At 29.8% G+C, this 21,952-nt stretch overlaps 1 protein-coding gene across 2 annotated transcripts; it reads right to left on the reverse strand.

Moving 5' to 3' along the window:
• Positions 1-4,832: 4,832 nt before the first annotated feature.
• LOC113515696 (aminopeptidase N-like) lies at positions 4,833-21,377 on the reverse strand. 2 transcript variants are annotated; one of them, XM_026899968.3, is made up of 14 exons: positions 20,662-21,377; positions 14,895-15,053; positions 13,660-13,950; positions 12,807-12,987; positions 11,961-12,238; positions 10,941-11,115; positions 9,741-9,924; positions 9,446-9,549; positions 9,027-9,221; positions 8,401-8,594; positions 7,565-7,741; positions 6,686-6,832; positions 5,963-6,041; positions 4,833-5,109 (listed from the first exon to the last, which is right to left on the reverse strand). In XM_026899968.3, exons 1-14 carry the CDS (start codon positions 21,204-21,206, stop codon positions 4,900-4,902), a joined length of 2,919 nt encoding a protein of 972 aa, XP_026755769.2. In that variant the 5' UTR covers positions 21,207-21,377; the 3' UTR covers positions 4,833-4,899. The 2 variants fall into 2 exon arrangements, with proteins under 2 accessions (XP_026755769.2, XP_026755768.2); XM_026899967.3 differs by lacking the exon at positions 20,662-21,377 and adding an exon at positions 16,679-17,365.
• Between the last annotated feature and the right edge of the window lie 575 nt (positions 21,378-21,952).

Raw genomic sequence — 21,952 nt, forward strand, 5'->3', positions numbered from 1 at the left:
TATTCCAGGTTATAGACAACTTTCTTTTTTAGTTTTATCATTGTAACTGCCACTAGTATTATGTTATCTGTGGCAATAATAAATCTTATAAATAAAGAAATCATATATGGTAAATGTAAGCACTTGATAGGTATTTTAACTATGAAAAAATTACAACTGATATCTTTTTCACGATGATAAGACCACCGATCGATAATCTCACGATATTTTTTTTAATATTTATTCAAATCACTTTTATTCATTATTTCTTGATCGATACCTAGTTCGAACGATACGATATCATGACTCATGAAATTCTATCAATATCTTAACGTATCGTTGCCACATTGGGTATTTTTCCCGCAATTGAGGGAAAAAATTGTGTTGGTGAAATCGTAAAAAAAAAAGAGTGTTGAGTATTTTAAATATTTTTTAATACATATTTTAAATGCACTATTAATACTTAACGTGATGCATTTACAAGTATATAGATAGCACCACGTTATGGTCATGGCAGAACTAAAATGAATGGTGTTTTCTTTTGACAGCGAAATGTTGGCAATAAAAATTAAGTATGGAGGTACTGTTTACCCGCAATCGAGTTGTTAGAACATAAGAAAAAGTATACTCAAATTTCCCGCGCCCTCCCTATCCATTCAACCTGTCAACGAACGCGACCAATCAGAGCTGCCCAATATGACAACATTCGAGAAAAACAAATATCATCGATGGCGGCCGTTTCGCGCGTTCACAACAAAATAATCATATCTTAAGTGCTTCAGTTTGATATTCATATAAATTTGCTAAAAGTGAACCTAAGGCGATCGACAACCCGTACACTTGTGGGCAACTCCAGGCAGACTACAACAAGAATATTCCGTAAGTCCTTACCTTTCTACATCTTGCCTGTACTTGTTCACATGTGCCGGTATTTTACAGCAGTAATAAAGCCCTATTTAAGTTTCTACAGTCCACTTAAATCAATTTTCATACCACGAGTGTATTTAAAATATGTGTCAACAATACAAAAGTTTAAAATTAACTAATTTTTTGATAGTTTTGGTATGATAAACTGTATACCTATACAATTATATAATACGAATATTTGTTTTAACACGCTAATCTCTTCCACCACATCCACGGCTTTCCCTGTCGTATAATCTTGGTATTAAAGGTTACTCTACATCATGATACGATAACAAGCGAGGCTGTGAGATACACCTAGTAGCATATATATCTATATAACACATTAATGAATGAAAGAAGGAAGTAACATGGGGTGACAGAATATTTAAGAGATCGTCTTTTTTTGTCTTTCATGTATCGTTTACATTGTAAAATGTAGAGAAAACGGGTATACATTTGATGTGAAAGAAGGAAGAAGAAAGTTTAAATAAAGGATATCGTATCAATTTAAAGAAAAAATAAATAAAATTTGAGTAGAAATTAAAAATCGAATCTAGCAACACTGCTTCTAGATCTAAGCCGGGGTTACCACTCTACAATCAATTGGGTTTTATATTTGTCCACAGATTTATCGCTTAGACAGTCACTTAAATACAATCCATAACTTACAAGCCTTTAGCTGATATATCGGGGAATTTTGTGTACTATAGACAAAAATCCCTTCGCTTGCGTTAACCGTATAAAGAGATTAACTTATCAGCTAATTATTATTATCCGATTAGTCGATTGATTTGTTTTTAGATTTTATTTTGAATTTAGCTAAAATTGCACGCATTGCCAGAATTGACATTCTGGTAATGGAGAACATGCCTCTTTATTTTATCTTTTCATGCATCTTAGAATCGACATCTACGGTCAATTCTGAGATATCATCCTATATACTTATTTCAGAAATTACAAATTTAATTTGATAGCTTAAATAAAACTACTTGAGTGTGAACAAATGTAAATTAAATGTAAAGTAATTCTCACGCAATTCTAGTAAAGATTCGTTTCACACTAGTCCTTAGAACAATTACAAGTATTTCGCTGTCATATACGTAATGTATGGTAATATCTACACTTTACACGAGGGTACATACGTCAGAAATATTAATTTTTTTTTTGATGGACGATAATGGAATGGTAAACTCGCCTGCGCTATCAGTATACACTAGCGGGGTACCAGTGAGAGATTATTGGTGAGGAAGAAAGGCAGGTCAGTTAGCCCATCGTGACGAATTTAACGATAAATTATACACGATGGTTTCCAGGGGGAACTGCGTGGCGGGCGACCTGATAAGGTATATAGATAGCGATTGGGACCAGAAATATCAGTAGCAATCAGTATTACGGGAGCGATTCGCGAGGGCAGACGTTATACAGCGGAGTGTATGTGCATAACCAAGCCAGTGTCAACATTAAAAACTATCTTTTATTTACCTCTATAGGATCTTTACGCAACAATGCTGATTTCAAATTTTAATATTAAATAAAATAAATTTTAATAAAACAGATAAAAATGCTGTTGAAGAGTCGATGCTCTTTTTATATTTAATCCGTTACTATACGGAGATTATCATATCTAAATTTTTACACTATGTGCAGTCAAGTCTAATATTTATCATAACAATCACAAAATACCTGTCTACCTATCATTTACAATTTAGAGAACATAATAAATATTACTTGCTATCTCCATTTTACAGCGCCATCTATATATACTGAGCAAAACTTGTACTAAACAACTAATACTCATTAACTACGAGTATGTATCGAATATTTTTTTGTGAATACAAATTTATATAATAGAAAACACCTCTAAGATCTAAACAAATAAAAATAATACAAGCGTACCGCGACTATTACAAAGCCAGATGTTATTTTAAAACACTATACCATCAGGATTCATATTTTTACAATACGTCTTAAAAATCTAAACCGACCTTTCTCAATATGGAGGAAGGCATTATTAGTAATGTGGACTACCAGCTCCACTGTTAGTATATATCCTGTCAAGTCAAACTCCTCGCGGTCCCCTCTGGAAACTATCTTCCTGACCTCCAAATTTCTTTATCATGACGGGCTAACTGACTTACCTTTTCATTCACACCTATCATGCTTCACTTGTGCCCCGCAAGCGTATACCGTTAGCGCTAACGGAATAACCATTTTATTATCATCTACATATTTAAAAAAAAAACCTTTCTCAATGAATCAAAATTATAATAATACACATTGTTCTTATTTCTTATTCTACTTTAATACATTTATATATTTATATGTACATAACACTGTTAATAATAATAAATTATATTAATATAACCTTACAAATTGTTTTAATAAATTACAATAGGCTAAATTTGAAGTATGAGGACGCGTTTACTTCAGATTTAGCTAATTAAATTCTATTTTAATTTTATAATCTACAAGCATTGAGTGAAAACACAGTATAAAAAACTTATTAGTATTAAACATCAAAACTCTTATTAATTATATAATTAAAAATTAAAATTCACTTTGTGCAATTTTTAAAATTAATTAAATTGTAATTATAATAATTTTACATTAATTATACCTACTTATAATATATATTTTCTATGAATATTATTTTCATAATATAGTAATTGGTAATCAAATGATAAAATTATAATAATACCTACTTAAAACATATTGTTTTTACATACTTGTTTTACTTATTTCACTTTGTGCAATTATGATTCACACACACATACTTACACATACTCGTACATGACTTAAATTAATATGTATTTTAATATAAATATTGAAATTTTTTTTAAACTAAAAACACAAAATTTAAAATTGTTTAAATATAAAGATTATAATCAATAATATTTTTTTTGTGAAAATATTTTCTAAGGTAAATAGTAATAAGATTTATTAATTCTATTATTATTATAACTATAAAAAAAAATTTAAAACAAAAAACAAATCACATAAACTTATTACAAACATTCCTGTAACAAGATGTGACTTTTTAAATGTTATCGATTTATCTCTCATTTTATTTTAGTAACAATTATGTAATATAACATAAATATTTGTTATAGTTTTTATATTATAGTTTGAATTTCAAAACCGATTTAAGTATTTTCGAAACTACAAATATTATCCTAAAAGATAATAATGAGTTTCTATATATATAATTTAAATAACTACAAATTTATAAATTAATGCGCATTAATAAATTAATGTAAATATATTACTATATTTTTACACTAAAAATTATATTAATAAATGTATTACTGAAATGACATTTAAAAATTAATGCATTAAATCAATAAACCTTAGATCTAAATAATGTGCTTATATACTAAAATTTTATATTTAAACAAATTAGAATAATTACTGAATTAATTTATATCAATATGTATTAATTTATAAATTTTGTCTTAACTAATTTATTATAATACACATAACCCGTATTCTGGTGGTTGCAACTATTTCAATTGCCTTTTACAATTCTAGTTAAAGATTCATTGCTAATAAATTATAGTTTGAAACAATTTGATACTTGCTGTTTTATTTGATAGTTTTATTAATAAAACTGTCAAATATTACATCGTAAGACTATAACGTCATTCTATTTATGTGTTATTTACGAGAAATATTAGTTATTCAGTTAGATAATTAAATCGGAGTCAATAGGTTTTATGTTTATGTAAATCTAAATCGTTCCATCCACCAGAATTCGAACATAATTTTTTACACGACTACCAAAAAAAAAAGTATAATATCTTTAAAGTTCATATATAAATGTTTGTTTTTATTTTCTCATATTTTCCAAATACCTAAGCAGATTTGGATATATTATGTGCTATGGATGTATGTGTATAGAATCATTACATTATCTCGAATGACACTGACTTTATATTTTTTTAAAACAATTTGATTTCTGTCGGAGCAGTCGTGTTTTTTAAATGCACCTACTTACTTGTTTGAATTAAACATTTATCAATTAAATAATGTAACAAATACTGTTATTAATAACAATATTATAGAGGTCGTTAAAGCAGGTGAATTATTTTCTGCGATCCAATCATAGACGTCTTCTAAGTGTGCACGATTCCAAACTAGGTGCGTTGTGACTCTTTCGACTGCTTTTTTTGCTGCCATCTCTGAATCTTGTAGATTACTGCTCAATGAATTCACCCATATTTGAAACTGGAATAATGTTTTGTTCACATTAATCTATACTGTATTACTATTACAATAAACTTGTAACTAAATGTTATCTCTGTACATGGGAGATATTTAAGAAAAAAAATATAAGGTGTCTAATAATGGGCGAGGAATTTGGGCACCTTACAATGTACTTTTTGTACAAGTATCCATGATAACAAAATGGGAAGATTATGTTCAGAAGTATGCCTATGTATTGAGGTATACAATAAATTTAAAAATTATTATTTATACTGATTTTAGCAATATGGTTTAAATTCAAAACTTATAATTGGTATATTTGACTCTTAAATTACATTTTTGAGACTCGATGCTCTATCAGCATCAAGTCTCAAAAAACGGATCAACTTTTTGTTAGCTATTTGTCAAATTAGCTGATTCGTTTTTTTATCTGTGTTCTATATACTTACTCACTTAATGTACCTTGGCATATCTATATTAAAGTATTTAATAAAAAAAATATCCATTAAAAAGGTGCAAAAATTATAAAACAAACTAAATATATAAGTTATAAAGGAAATACTCGGAATTAATTATCACGCAAAATTGTATGAAAAAGTTGTAACGCTTTTCTCGAAGCATTTGTATGAAGACACTATCTATATGTATAATCTATGATTTGACTATATCATTTAGTTATAAAACAAACACCTACAAAGCTATTTAAATTAAAGCAGTGTCGTGTTACTATTTCTTAAATTAAAAAATCTGAAAAAAGAAAAATTTAAAATACTTCAATAGCTAAAATATGTCTATGAAAACTTGTTGTTTTTATGAGTAAAAGGGCTTAGTTTATATGTTAAAATATTAATAAAGTATAAGATAAGTAACTTACATCAGCTGATTGGCCTTCATCAGCCATATTGTCAGCGAGAATAAATATGAGTTCTTCTAATTTTTCTGGACCGCCATACCTAAAATTAAAAGTACAAGCGTAAAGTTTATTTGGTGATTTGATTTCTATATATGTTGGACGACTCCCCACTAGATGGAGTCGCGATCTCAAGTACATTGCAGAAAGTTAGTGGATGCAGGTAGCTTAGGATTGTTCCTCGTTGTGTCTATGGGGGAGGCCTATGTTCAGCAATGAACAGATAACAGTTGGTGTAATGATAATGATGAGTTTTTATCATATACTATATTACATGTTATATATAATTTTAATTAATTCGAAATCTCTTAGAAACGTCTATTAAAAATATAAGTTACATTATAAAAATATATTTATTAGTTTTAAAATTAATCTCCAATTATTATTTATGACTTTATTAGTCGACTTCAAGAAGAAAGTTGCCAATTCGACTACGTTCTTTTTTTTTCATTTTATTTTGTTTTAAAAATCTTCATTATTTGTGATTTTGAAGATTTTTTTTAATGGAAATTATTTACTGTTGTCATTGATCCTTAAACATTTTAGAAGTTTACTCGATTTTATTAATTTTAACCAAAACTCTTATATTATTTGAACACATTTTAGCTTGCATTACATAACCTTTATTGTGAACTAAAAAAGAAGTTTGAAAATGTAATAATTTTAACAAAAACAAAAAGTACATACATATTCCTTATTTCGATAGTGCGTTCCGCCATAAAGTGCATAGCAATGAAAGCGTTATTAAAACTGGATGAAGCAACTGCTGCGAATATTTTATTTCTCTCTTCCAAGTTATAGGGACTATCATCAGCTATAGTGTCGTATAGAAGGCTAAAATAAAAAAAAAAATAGTTATAATAAATAAATATTGGATATTGAGAGAAAAAGTTACATTGCCAGTCGTGTTGTTCTGCTTAGAACTTGTTGTTATATTTTTATATAATTTAAGAGTTTCTAGTACGGTTGAACATTCTAGAATCTCCAAACTTTTTTATAAATGACAAACAAATTGAGGGCCCACATAGTAACTATAACATATAAATCAGCATCATGAATATCACAGAATGCTATGTACAAGTAGATAATTTTAATAAATTTTATAAACAGAAATTATCATTATACTCGTATTTAAAGGATGGTAACTTCAAAGATGGTTCATTGCACCAGAGAAGAGTACATATACGTATCATATACGATAGTAAGTGACTCCACTTTCAAGAGTAATCTCACTTATCTATAGGATTACTCTTTATAGATCGATATTAGAATTGAGATGTTTCGCATTTTCGTATTGCAATAATATGGAACCATTATGGAATGGTTCCATATTTTCTGATAGACACATATTAGTGTCACTTACCATTGCAACCTATTGTAAAGCAATCCCAACTCTAACCTAATTCCTAATTGTTTTATCATGAGCGCAGAACAAAATCGTCTTTGATAATAGTTTGGATTAAAATTCATATTAGATTTAAGAGTAGAAGACAAGAATTGATGAAGCCTTCATCTTGTTTATTGCGAACGGATAGAATTATCATAATTGAACTATATAATACTTACGAAGTAATGAAGTTTTCATTTTGTGAACAAGCCAAAGACTCCAGTATAACTATACGTTCGTACATGGTGGGTTCTATTTCAAGGCGATCGTACAAAGCGTCTATTACGACGTCGTCGCCTTCTCTCACCATGGTGCAATATACAGCTGGCCTAATCTCGTGAGGTATGTCGGGGTTACTGAAAAAAAGTTTCTAACACTATATGACATGAATGATACAAAACTTACTTCGATTCCTATTGCACGTTAATTCAAGGTTACAGAGACATAACTCCTTAGTCCTCAAGAATGGCAACGCATGACATTGTATGGTACTGTTCATATCTATATGCGACGTTGGTCTCTGCATCATATTTCAATTTATTAATTTGCAAGTAATCTGATAGTTTGCTTGCCATTCCAAGAAATAATAGTAGCATTTTTCTTTTGCAATTCCGAATTTGAAGAAGAGCAGATAGAAGAGTTAAAATAGAAGTATTTATTTCATACTTAAATTATAATTTAGACTATATATTAATAATATATGTATTTTGGATTTTTTTTAGTTAGTAATACTAATATAAATCATGTCTAATATCTAGAAAGAGAGTGAGCAAGGGAATCTTATCAATAGAATCTAACAGCCCCATTGCTAGCCATGTTAGGTCGACCTCCACGTAAACCCCCTGTCGTGATTAACTCCTGGTGAATTCATCACGAAAGTCCAACTGACCTGCCTTCATTCTCATCTATTATCATTCACCAGTACCTTACCAGCATATACTTATAGTGCAAGCGAGGTTGCCATTTGTTTATATCTCGTAAAAAAAATAAAAAGTGAATAGGTGAAAAAACTTACACTGTAGGTTCATCACTGTCGGAGTCATAAAACCAGTCTACTGCTGCAGCTACACAGGGATTGTAATTTGATTTGCAAGCGTGCTCCATCACCAGTCCTCGAGTCATGGTAACCATAGCCGCCTCAGAGACCCGAGGATCCGGGTCGAAACCAATTTCATCTTCTACACGACTGATCACTCTTCGAACCATTTTCTATAAAACAACAGTTCCGAAAAGTTTAGTTTTATATACCATAAGTTGGAAGAAAATTACAAAAGGAGACTTTATCCAAAAATATGTATGGGTATTTCTATATTACCCGTATTTTTATTGTAAAGCATCTGTGTTTATATAACTGTTTTGGTTTGAAAGGTGGAATATGGCATAACATTATATGGCACAGAAGCATTTCACCATGATTTTCCAAACATGTGGGTGGACAGTTAGCTTGTTTACCATTCTGAGTATTTTGTTATACTTTTAGGTTAATAAACTTTTAAAGTTAACATTCATATTTAACAGTTTCAAACTTAATGTAATTTTGATATTTTCCATACTTTACTGATATGTTTTCTTTGAAAACATTATAATGTTTATTTATTTAGATTTAGAAATAGATATGATTAAATTGAATATTACACTTACTATATAGATGTCTGGATCCAAATTGTCTTCAGAGGATACTAGTGCTTCCAATCGTTTCCTTATAAAGTCCATGTTTCTAATAAATGCTTTCCAAACAGCATACTCTTTTTCATGTTCCATAGTTGCAACTACTTCGAAAGCTATATCATATTTAAGTTTTCCAGCTCTAGCTAGATTTAGCGAGTCATCCACCAACTGCATACAAAATACATTATTTGTAACTTATTTCAAATTAGCAGTAACTTGTAATTTTGTTTGGTTAAAAATAAAATTAAAACTTTCCTATATATATTAATTCGATTAATAATAATTAATTACTCATCACTACTATAAATATTTATAATTGTCTTCGTTTACTTAGATCATTCATCCTTTAGTTTAGATTTCATATCCCAATATATAATAACGCGAGTACTCACAGTTGCTCTGTTCAAAGGATGTATCTCTTCTCTACTATCTGGATCATCGAGAGCATCAATAATATTTTCCCATAAGTCGTCAGCATAATTTACACGATAGTAACCTGTCAAAAAATTATTTTTAGCTTTTCATTAAAATAGCAAGGGATTCAAAATGAAAACAAAATTATGGAATAGAAAAATATTTAGGACTTAATGATTGATGTACATATATCCACAACATTTACTGTATTTCTAAATAAAATCAATGTTCCGAAATTTATTTGGTTTATACTATAAATAAATAGTCTTATACCTTGTCCTTGAATATTGAAGAGAATCCAACTGTCGCTGTTCAATGTAATATCCAACGCTTTGGTCTGGTCCATCATCTCGATCGGGTATATGTGTTCGTCGTCGAAATTAGGATCGAGACTCGTGGTGAATGTTAAAGGAATCTTATAATTTACTTCTGGAACACTTGTAAAACCGAAGCGCTCCTGTATTATTAAAAGATATTTATTAGTAATTCATAGAGATAGTTAAAAATATACTTGTGTAAATAATTATAATGATTATAGATAATAAATATAGATCTGTACATATTTGGTCCCTGAAAAATAAAAAAGAAGTCGCAGAAAAACTCGTATGCGATGGAGAAACGATTTTGACCGGTTGTATATATAAAAATTGGTATAGCTTGGCCAATGATCGTACAAGATGGACGCAGTTGAGTGCGGGCTTTACCCAGCAGTGAGACACCATAGGCTATAATTAAATGATTGATTTAATAAATAATAAACTTGGCTATAAGTTTATTTAAGTTTAGTGTATTGACTAGAATGTAAGTGTCTATTGGTTTTTTTAATTTGATTTATGAAAAGCTCAACCTACTTTCATATAGTAATGACAGAATAAAAGTTTAAAGCAACTTAGCTTCGTAAATACTTATAATTTTCTTTCAGCGATTCTAAATAATTTTTGTAAGAAACAAAAAAAAAATTACCAAGAAGTTAGAAATTTTTTTTTTATTACATAGAAAATTTTTAACATATTTAGTTAAATATATTTTTTTATGAAAATATAATATTAATCCGAATGACGACGATACATTTGCACCTGGTCTCGTTTGAATCTAATATGCTCGTGCAAACTTGTGATATGTCGATAGATACGTTTTATAGAACGGTAACATTCAACAAATCACTCTGATGACCCATTTTAGAGTTACAGTCATGACATTTTTTTATTTATAAATAAGTATATGTAATTTTTTTTACGCAACTTAGAACGACAAATAAAGTGATGACCCACTTGACATATGTTAGTAAGCGTCGTCTATAGACATGAATACCACCATAGACATAACAGAATAAACTGTGTCGCCCATAATACCCTTTATACGTTATCACTTCTGAGGACTAAGGCGTTATACCTCTACCCCGAAATGTTATTGCTATTTTAGATATGGTGATATCCAAAGATTATTATTTATGGTCAAATTGTATTTGTTTACCTGTGTCAGAAGCACTCCTCCTGGCCTTGCACTGACAAATATAACCGGATATCCTGTATTATGCACCCACGTTTCCAAATAATCTTCAAGATTATTTATCAAGTCAGTGCCACTATGCATCCAGTCACTTTTAATTGAGTCGTAGAAGATGTGAGAGTTTATTGTATCGAGAGCTCTGAAGTAAAAAGTATAACCTATATAAGTCATATTCTTAAATTATGTATCTACGATATCTAGAGTATCAAGTATAAACAAATGTGTCAACGTTTAGTCAGCCAAACGTCAAATTGGCTGGTATGTTTTTTATTTTTTTTTGTCTTCTTAGTGGCATTCATCGCGATATTAGGGTATTTGATAAAACAAACTAACTATAGTAATAATAAAAATACCTATCCAAAGGATTAGGATTGGATCTTGGACCTCCAAGATCCTATCCAAAGGATTAGGATTGGATCTTGGACCTCCAAGATATTTATACGATATGTAGTGATAGAACATGGATACATTATAATATACTTGTAGATATTTGAGGGAAGCAATTGGTGCAATTATAAATGTATTCGTATTTTTAATCAAACTAAACGAACTTTATTTCAATGTTGTAAGATATTAGATCAAAAACTTTTAAGCTTTTTTTGGAATTGTAAAGTACTTTGGGAATTATATTTATATCCTTACTAATCCAACGATTACTATAAACGCGAAAATTTAAAACTGTATGATTACTCCTTCATGCAAAACCTTTAGAACGGATTTTAATGTTATTTTGTACGAGAAGAGGTTATATCCTAATTTAACTTATAGAGTACTTTATTTTGTTAGTATACCTATTCAAGCAAATGAAGCTGCAAGACGTAAACTACATGTAATTTTGTAATGACGTAGATAAAACATAAGCACAATCTATTCCACCAACTGATAGAAATATCTCGATAGAAGCCATCTTTATATATTAATGTTCTTATAATCAAAAGAGCTATGGAACTGTATACAAATAAAGAAACAGTTGCTAAGACTCACCTACGATAAAGCAGAGTTTGCGCTGCAGTTTTTATGAAATCATGTTCTTCATCACCGAGAATGAATCTTAACATTCTTAATATGGCTGGTGCCTTGAGCCTCAAAAGTCCATTAACATGATATCTGACTTCATCTTCATCAAATATATCATCATTTGGTTCCAAGAGTTGTGCACCAGCATATCCATCAAGAAGTAATGATTCCTGAATTACTTCTGTTACAAACAAGGTATCAACATCCAGCATCGTTATGTCATTTGACACGGGATTATGTTGGAACTAAAATCCAATAAAAGTATTGTTAAATATTTTTCAGTGATTTAATATGTATCTAAGTTAAGGTACGATTAAATTTTAAAAATAAAAATATCAAAATAACAAAAATAAAACAATTGTATAAAACATTGCAATATTGTCTTAATAATTTAAAGATTGTGTTTCACAATTAAGAAAACAGAACACAATACTGGAAAAACCAGTTACTTTGATTTAATAACGAAAGTACTAGACCGATTTTGATTAAAATTCTATAAAACTAATCTAAAAGGTCGAAACTGTAAAATGTTTGTAAAGTTTTTATTTGTTATAAACAAATCTGTGCTATAATAGTTATGTTGAGTTATTTAAAAAAAAAAACAAACGGTAAAGGAATAAATTATATAATAACAATGGTAAGTGTCTTCAAGCTAGAATACCCTGCATTATGAGAAACTAGGTAAGAAACATCTGAGGGTGTAATCCAGGACACTTAGACCAGAGCCAATTTTAGAAAAGTTCTTTTCCCGAATTGATCCAGAGATTATATAATAAACATATAAACATTGATACAGCGTTTAAAAATAAATACCTCTCGGATGGCATCCCATGCGGCGTAAGATGCTAAACCAGATATCACCCATTGATACCGCCAGTTCTCTGGATATATCACGTAGCCAAACCACTGCCTTGCCATGGCTTCTGCGATCTTCACTAGAGCAACTTTCCTTTGCTTTATGGAATGTGATCTTTCCATAAAAACATCACCTTCCCTACAGACACAAATACAGATATATATACAGAGTAAAATAGTTTAGAGATTAAAAAATTGGAAATTTGAGACTCAAAATTTGAAAATATTTTATAATGCGTTACTTTGATTTCGCTGGGAATATATTTGAACATAGAGAGAAAATTCTTTTTTTTTTTATTTATTAACAAAAAATAAGAATTACAGAAATTATGTTACATTAGCATTCAGAAACCACGTAGGTTTATATTAATACTAAATACATTAAAACTATTTAATTTGTAATAAAATCATGCAAGAAGTATCCTTTTAATTTACACTTGATGTTGCTAATAGTAATATTATCCCGTACATCGGTGGGCAGTTCGTTAATAAGTCGAGGAACTAGATAGTCAGCCGTACGTTTACCATAAGTAAGACTATGGATAGTAATAATGGAAGAGGAGAACTCAATAAAAGATATATAGATTGAGCAAATAGTGAAAAATTACAAGTAGATAAGAAGAAAAAAGAAAAACCTATTACGACAACCCCAAATGAGAGAGATACGAGCAAGAAGATGATAATAAAAATCAATAGATACATACTAGAGCAAATGTATAAAGTGAGCAAATAAGAAAAGTGTAGAAACACACGTGGCTGATTTAAATATTGATAATACATTAGGATAATTATTACAAGGAATTATACTTACCATAAGCCTATTACCGATAGTGAATGCCATTCCCTTGAAAGATCGGGTAGAACGTATATGTGCATTTTGCCATCTTGATCCGTAACAATACTGAAGTAATCTTTATCAGTCCATGCATTAAGAAAATTGAAATAAGAATTTATGGCTAAAGATGCTTGCGAATCTTGAATCCCTTGAAGAGTTGGTCGTCCATAAAGTAAGACATTTGGCGTTGGTACAACAATATTTTCTAAGTTATGTGCCAACATACCCCACAAGTAAGGCGGGCCTGGCAGAGCTGTAAATTCATTGCTGCAAACATAGTAAAATAAATAATTCTTTTTGACTTAACATTAATTAATTGAATATCGAATTAGGTATTGTCAGTGTACGAGAATGGTCCGCATGTATGCTTGGCAAGTGGACTGTAGTTGCTGGTTCATATAGCAATAATAAAAAGACTGTGGAGTGAAGGGAATAGGAATATTATTTCAAGTGAGAGTTTTACAATACGATGTGGTTACAAGGCAGAGTGTTATTGTTGTTTTACCATATACAAATTTATTTAGATAAATTTGTTTCCACAAAAATTAATGTTCATTTCTAATAATCGGTCAGTCGAAATTTTTATCTGTGAAAATCCACTGTTGAACATAAGCCTCCCCCATACGAGGGGGTTTTACCAGTAGTTGGTACACGTGGCAGGCGGTTTGGCAACCGTAGTTAGGATAATTTTCAAAATTCTGTGGTTATTAAAATGGCGATAAAGTAAAAAAAAGTATTATTCTGATTATCTTTGACGTTATAAATAATTTTAATATAAATAAATAATTTAAAATTCTATTATAATAATATATTCTATAATAATAATTGTTAGCTATTGTTAATAATTGTTGTTTGTAGCTATACGTATACGTGTGTGGCTACCCACCACGACCTTGATACTTGTCCTTAATAAAACAGTGCAATACGAACCCGTGTACGAATCACTTGTCCGCATACTTACTAATAATATAATCTAATATTATAAGATTCCACTAAAAAACGACGTGGATTATGGCAAAACCAGTTATGTAATTTTAAAAACTAAACTATTGTAAGCGTAACCTTACAGATAAAAAAGTATTTCTAGTTCATAACTAACGGAATTGTGAGGTAACAAACAAAAAAGTTCAACCGAATTGAAAACCCCATCCTCATTGAGATTGGTTGACAATGAGAATGTTTCACGATTTTATAGTAATTTACATACTTACTTGCTGTTTCCTTGTGTTTTTGAATTTGTTACGATAGTATATGCATCGAGACCATTGAATGTGAACGAGATGCGAGTGTTAGATGCCTGCGTCAGTTCATCCATGCAAGGAAAGACGCGCCTCGCGTGAGTTGGATGCAAGTTCATTGCTATATATGTACTGAAACAAACGAGGAAATGGTTAATATATGTTCTTTATTATACTAAAACCCACAGTTATAATAATAATAATTAGAAGCAACGTAAGCAAAGGTGAACTAAAAGAGATTTCTTCCAATCAACCTAACACAGTGTCCATAGGAAGCAATTGGTGGACAGCAGTAGAGTAAAACAGAAATCAAAATAATTATTATATTATTATTATTATTTCAGCCGTTAACTGTTCACTGCTGAACATAGGTCTTCCCCGTAAGGGAAGTTTTGCCAGTAGTTCCCACGCTTGGCAGGCAGGCTGACAATCGCAGTTAGCCTTTGGATATGTTTTAAGAGAGGCGCTGCTGCTCACACTTGACCCTCTCTTAGTCGCCTCTTATGACACATTATATATATATTCATTAATATCCTATACTCTAGGGAGGGCTAGTTATATTAAATCCCGGTAGCTAATCCCACTGCCGGGATTAAAAAATTAAAACTCTATACGAAGAATGTGATACCCCATTTAACAAATAAGAGATTTCCAAAATCAACTAATTTTAGAAGAAAAAAATCCCCGTGGTTATCGCCATATATCAGTAACTATTAAGTTTTTCAATAATGGTTCAAATAAAAACTTAACGAAAATATATTACAACGTAACAAAATTCGCCTAGCAATAAATGACCGCTATTGCCTTTAACGTAATTAATTTTTGATTGATTAAAAGGCATTTGAAAGTTGAGTTTATAAAGTAGGGGTTGCCTGTTGTAAGTTAACCGCAATTTAGTGATGCCATGTGTAATAAATAGGTACAATTATTTTAATAAGTTTACCTTTATTGCACATTTGAATAGATGATAACATATATGAATATCATACATTTAAACCAATATAAAGCTTATTTTTAGCTACAGATATTAGTAGCGGTAACTTGTATAGTTTACTATAAAAAAAAAAATCCAAGATCTCGGTTAATTTAAAATATTTGTATTGAATCTTTTAAATTTTAACCAATTATTTATATACATCATTACTGTTTGTGTGCTCCTTTGTTTTAGTATAGATAAAAAAAACATAAAAAAAATTCTAAGATTCCTATATTATTGTAATATGGATGTCCACCACAACGCAACATTCAACGAAAAGCTATTACGGTGTGTGGTCATAAAACTATATAATTTATTTTATAGGTAATCCTTTCTACAATTATTTTTAATTTTTGTTTTTATTTTCTATTTTTAATTATAACAGTACTGTTACTGAAGAACAAAATTATATATATATTTCTCAACTTTAGTATTTTATAGAGCTTGTTATATGTATATGTTTGTATATATGTAATAGTGACAGAATATTAAATTTCTTTTATTTTTTGTAACTACGCAAAATAACTAGCATAATAAACATTAGAATGAATGTTTAAAAATACTGTGACAATAACAAATAAAATTATATTTTAACTTCTGTCCTATATTTTTAATGTGAAATAGACACTTTATTTTTAATTATATTTAATAATTTGTGTAACATTATTCAAAATCTTTGTCATAAAAAAACATCTGCATAATTATCTTTTTAATAATTTCTAATATGATTTAAAAAAAAAACTCTGTAATCTCAATAAATATTTTACAATGTTATATTTACTTGGAATCGTATTGTCCCAAATGAAATCCACGACCGTTATTTTCAAGCGATCCTGAGTACTCGATAATAAGTGCGTGACTATTGGCTCTTACTTCCGGCGTAACCTCTAGTATCCCGTTATTATGAGAATAATCTACATCAATAGGATTTGTAATAGTGAATATATCTCCTTTGACTGAATTTACATCCACGTCTTCTAAATTAAACAGTATGCTGTCTTCACTTGCACCCACATCAACATAAAGTACTGCCCGACCACTGAATGTATTTCCATCAACAGTTATTTCAATAGCATATTGTGTCACATTTTGATTCGGTCTCGCTTCACTTATCAATGTATTTCTTGTAATACTTTTTTCAGACACAGTTATATTATTAGTAGCTTGTACATCTTTTGTATCTTCATTGCTTCGTGATGGCTGCGTGATTGGAGGTTCTAACATCGGTATGTTCGTAAACACATTATCAGATAATACAGTACTTGGTAAAGTTGTTCTGTCTATAGGTAAACTTTTCGTAAATACGTTGAGCAGTATTAAATAAAAAAACAAAGCTAATTTCCACTTTAACTTTCTTTGGACCATTTTTTCTATATGGTCATACTATGGGGTTTATTTTTAAATTAACACTACATTCACACATACGTTCACTTCGCGACACTGGCTATGTTTCAATATTACAAGAGTGTATCAAATATCAGATCGAGGAATGTATGCTGATAATGTCACACCCAGACTTACGCGAGATAAAAGATGGAATCCCGTCAACGGATACTGTTAAGCGCTATTGATTAGGAAATGAAAACATTGTGTATAAGTAGTGTAGTTTTATGTATGGATTTTACTGATCATAGAATTGAATACTCAAATCTATTCTAATATAATAAAGCGATACAATTTGTTTGTATTTATAATACGCTAATCTTTGGAACTTTTAGTTGGATTTGAAGACTTTATCTGCATTTTCTAGCTAAATTCTTAAAACTATAGGCAATTCAGTTTCACGATACGACCAATGGCGAAACTGAGGATGTAGTTAGTGAATCATAAACGTGATTTATTTAACCTTCGCAAGATTCGCTGGATATATCGCATTATACGTAACAAATTTATAAATTTTTTTGCACATTTATAATGACAAGTATGCTGACAGTCCATCTGATGGAAACTTGTTACCAAGTTTCGCTCTTTGTTGTTTCCTCCAAAAGATTACAATAGTAAACTTATTCTAGATATAAACAATTATAAGAAATAATTACAATGAGAAAAGAATGGGCGACCTTATCGTTAAAAGCGATCTCTTCCAGGTAACCTTTGGATGGAGAGGAATAATTGAAGGCACGATGAAGATCCTATTATTTCTAAATATGGAGATATAGTACATGTAATAATGTAAATATATATCCCTACTCACTATATATATACACATACACACACACATACATACACACATGCATATAAACACCTACACAAATACATAAATACTGTCAACATGTATACGTAAAAAACAAAGTTATAAATTTTTATAAATCTGAAGAACAAAGTATGCTAACTCGACAAATAAACAAGTATATGATTATAATAATAAAAAGAAACTATAGAAAAACTGCTAATCTACAATCTTTACTACATATAGTTTTATTATGCAGATTCTTTCAAACTGCACACCTGCAATACAAACGAGACTATTGATTAATATTTGAAACTTCAAACTATAATAACTTTGTTTTTTTTCTCAATATCCGCTACCCAAAGGTGGTGTGTGTGGAAGAGATTGCTTAACTTTAAAACCGCCTTTTGTATCACTTCTTATTAAAATTTACTGTATTTATTATTTTTATAAATGGTACAATAAAGCGTAAATAAATACATAAATAGATGGATTCGATTCTGAGGTGTTCTTTTTTTAAATTTATTCCTAAAATTATAATGACTGCCAAAGGTATTGGAAGCGGCTTATAAATATCTAGAGTCGGGTTGAAATACTTTTATTCTAATTTTCTATGTTAGCACACTAGATTTATAACATTGATTTGGTTTTTGCTGTCATCATGTTGTAATTATTTTTAATGAATAAATAAATAAAGAAATAATTTTTATCTGATGGTTTAACAAAACTATAATCATCATGTTATCTTCATCATATCAGCTGTTAATTGTCCACTGCTGAACATAGCCTCTCCCATAAGAAAAGTTTTGCCAGTAGTTGTCACACTAGGCAGGTGGGTTGACAACCGCAGTTAGGCTTTCGATGACGTTTTAAGAGGAAACGCTGTTGCCCATTATTCGACCATTAATTTCCCTTAGTCCCACGAGAAAGGAAGAGGAGGCCTATTCTATGCTGGGATCACTCCGGGGGCAACTATCCACGGGTAACTGGAACAATACCTGAGATTAGGCAGGTCTTCTTTTCTGTAGTAGATTGGTCACTAAACTAAAAAAAATTGACAAGAAATACTAGATGGCGCTGGAATCGAGACTTGTGGTTTTTGTTGATTATTTCGTAATTAATGATAAATCTTCAGATCCAACTAGAAGTTCCAAAGATTTAGGGTATTCATATAAACAAACTCTATTTCTTTATTATATTAGAGGGAGTACAAAATTCGATTGCTTGTCCTCTGTTCCATTCGTGTTTCTACCGTACACCTGGGTCCTCAGGAATGACAACGCATGGGAGTGATCATGGGCGAAACAGTATACTCTGTTTTGTCTATGGTACTGCTCATGTCTATAGGTGACGGTTAGCACTTTCCATCAGGTGAGCCGTCAATTTATTTGCCATTTTAAGTTGCATAAAAAAAGAACAGACAACCCATAATCGTATGGTGCGGTGTAGAACTACTAGAAGGGTAGACCCCAAATCAACGGAGATAATAGACAAGTGAAACAAGAAGAATATCTAGTTATTAATAATTAAATATTAAGTCAATTAATACATAAAATATACCTAATATCTTTACTCAATATTCTAATATGACGTCATACATCTCTACTATATCGATATCATATTCTTAAGATAGGTAAGTACTTTTACATTTGACACCATCCACGGTATTTCCAAGATAAAATAAGATATACTTATCTTACTGTAGATTAAAGTGTGACTGACAAATATACTTCAACAATATTTTAACATTTTAGACTTAAAATATTGCAATTTTTTCCCCCTTATATTATTATATATAAGAGGGAAAAAATTGCTATTATATATGATAATATATATTTTTGATTTTATTAAAAAGTCTCTCCCCAGTTTCACGCAAATATTTTTATTCATACAAATTTTTCTATTTACAAATTAAAAAAAAAAGAACAAAAATGTTTTGGCCAAACAGGTACAGCGCTTCTGAAGGAAAGAATTTAAAAAAGAAATACGATAAAAAATCTAAATGTATGTAACATTTAGATTTTTGAATGATATTATTTTGTTTGTTACCACTGGGATCCCTTAACATTACAATGGCACATTATAAAATTTACCATGTACAATATATTTGTAATGGAAAAGGGCATAGGCTGTTTTATATTCTAATCAATCAATATATTCCGGACATACGGACGAAATCACGCGTGCAAGCTAGTTTTATATATTTTTAGATAATTGAATATAAACATATTTACAGTTATGTTCTTGATGCAACCTTACCTATGCTTACATCAAGGAAATTTCTTGGTCATCAGTCATGTAACCAAACAAACGGGCATGACAAAGTAAAAAAATAGGACTCAAAAATATATACTAAATACAAAAGATTTTTCAGAAAATATATTTTAGCTAACTGAAAAAGAAATTAATTTGAAAAAAAAAAATTACAGAAAAATTTATGTACTACATATGGATTTTTAAATATCAATTAATCCTTATTTTGTGCAAAAGTTTCCAAATAATAATTAGATAGGTACATACACACCCGTCTCTCATTGTTGTAAGCAGAAATAAGAATTTATTGCCAATGAGTTATATAAAATATCTCTACTTACTCTTCGTCATAACGTCCGGTGAACAATCCCCAACCAACGTTCATATTTCCCGTATATTCTATCATGAATCTATAAAGAGTAACGTCGTCATGTGTAGAAATTTCTAGTCGACCAGCTTCATCATTGACTTTAAATTCAGCATTTTGAAAATTGTTACCACTGCCAACAACGAATTTAACTGAATGAATGTCTAAATCTGTTGAGTATAATATTACATCTTCTCCCCTCGTCGACGCCTCTGTGATGATAATATCAATTATTGCGACTCCATCAAAAGTTCCACTATCCAAATCGGGCTCAATCGCTATTGCATAGTTGGTTACACTCATGCCGGGCCTGATTGTGTTTATACCTAATATATTACTATCATTTATTATTATATTTTCATTAATGTCTTCAGAGTTCGCTTTGTTAAAACCTTCATTAGCTTTCAAATCATTGATGACATTTGATTTTTTAAATGTATCATGATTTTTTATCGATATTGGTATAGTCCCGGAAAATACGATCAGAGAAAACACGGTAATCACTGTTAAAAGATTCATTTTCACTGAAGTAAATATACTTATTAATCTTTAGAAAATTAACACAGTTTTACAATCACTCATAGAGATTCATCAAATTGTTAATCACCTTACTAGATGAAGAAAATGGCTGACAACATAAAAAGAATTTTATGGTAAACTACATGCTGATATTGTGTTCAAATTCATACTAATGGCAAAAATTGAAACCATTTGAATGTTAAGTGGAATTGTCTAAGATAATAGTTGAAATCACAAGAAAGTGTCAATAAAGTAAAGATTAACAAAATCTGATTGGACGTTAGATATCAGATAGGTATCATTTGAATAACAATTATCATGATGTATTTGCGTTACGATTCACAGATTTAAGCTAAGCCTTTCATTTCTTAATATTATTTCTTACTCATAAGAAATGATATTAAGAAATGAAAAATTAAATTTAAAAGTTCTTAAAGAACTTTTAAATTTAATAAATAAAAAGACACAAACACACAGGTCATTTTTGAATAAGATTATTATATTTAAAATTTTTTAATGATACTTTAAATGGCAAACAAACTAATGAAAAGTGGTCACTTATAGATATAAACAGCACAATGGGCATGGATTTAATTATTGAATAAGATAATAATAGTATTGAATCAGGTACTTTTAAAATGTTTTTAATTATGTTTTTATTTACATTCTACTTACAATATCCTGATTTAGGTAAATAAAGCTTTACTATATTAACAAAAGATTATTGGAACAATACTTTTATCATG

The sequence above is a fragment of the Galleria mellonella genome, unplaced genomic scaffold, assembly GCF_026898425.1.
Source record: "Galleria mellonella isolate WM207_F2 unplaced genomic scaffold, CSIRO_AGI_GalMel_v1 utg37, whole genome shotgun sequence".
NCBI classification, from domain to species: Eukaryota; Metazoa; Arthropoda; class Insecta; order Lepidoptera; family Pyralidae; genus Galleria; species Galleria mellonella.

Excerpts from the sequence above, each read along its gene's own strand:
- LOC113515696 (XM_026899967.3), bottom strand. The coding sequence starts at position 17,262 with ATGGTCCAAAGAAAGTTAAAGTGGAAATTAGCTTTGTTTTTTTATTTA. Across the intron at positions 12,988-13,659 it reads CTATCGGTAATAGGCTTATG|GGAAGGTGATGTTTTTATGG; the intron begins GTAAGTATAATT and ends TTGTGTCTGTAG. Across the intron at positions 8,595-9,026 it reads TGGATCCAGACATCTATATA|AAAATGGTTCGAAGAGTGAT; the intron begins GTAAGTGTAATA and ends GTTGTTTTATAG.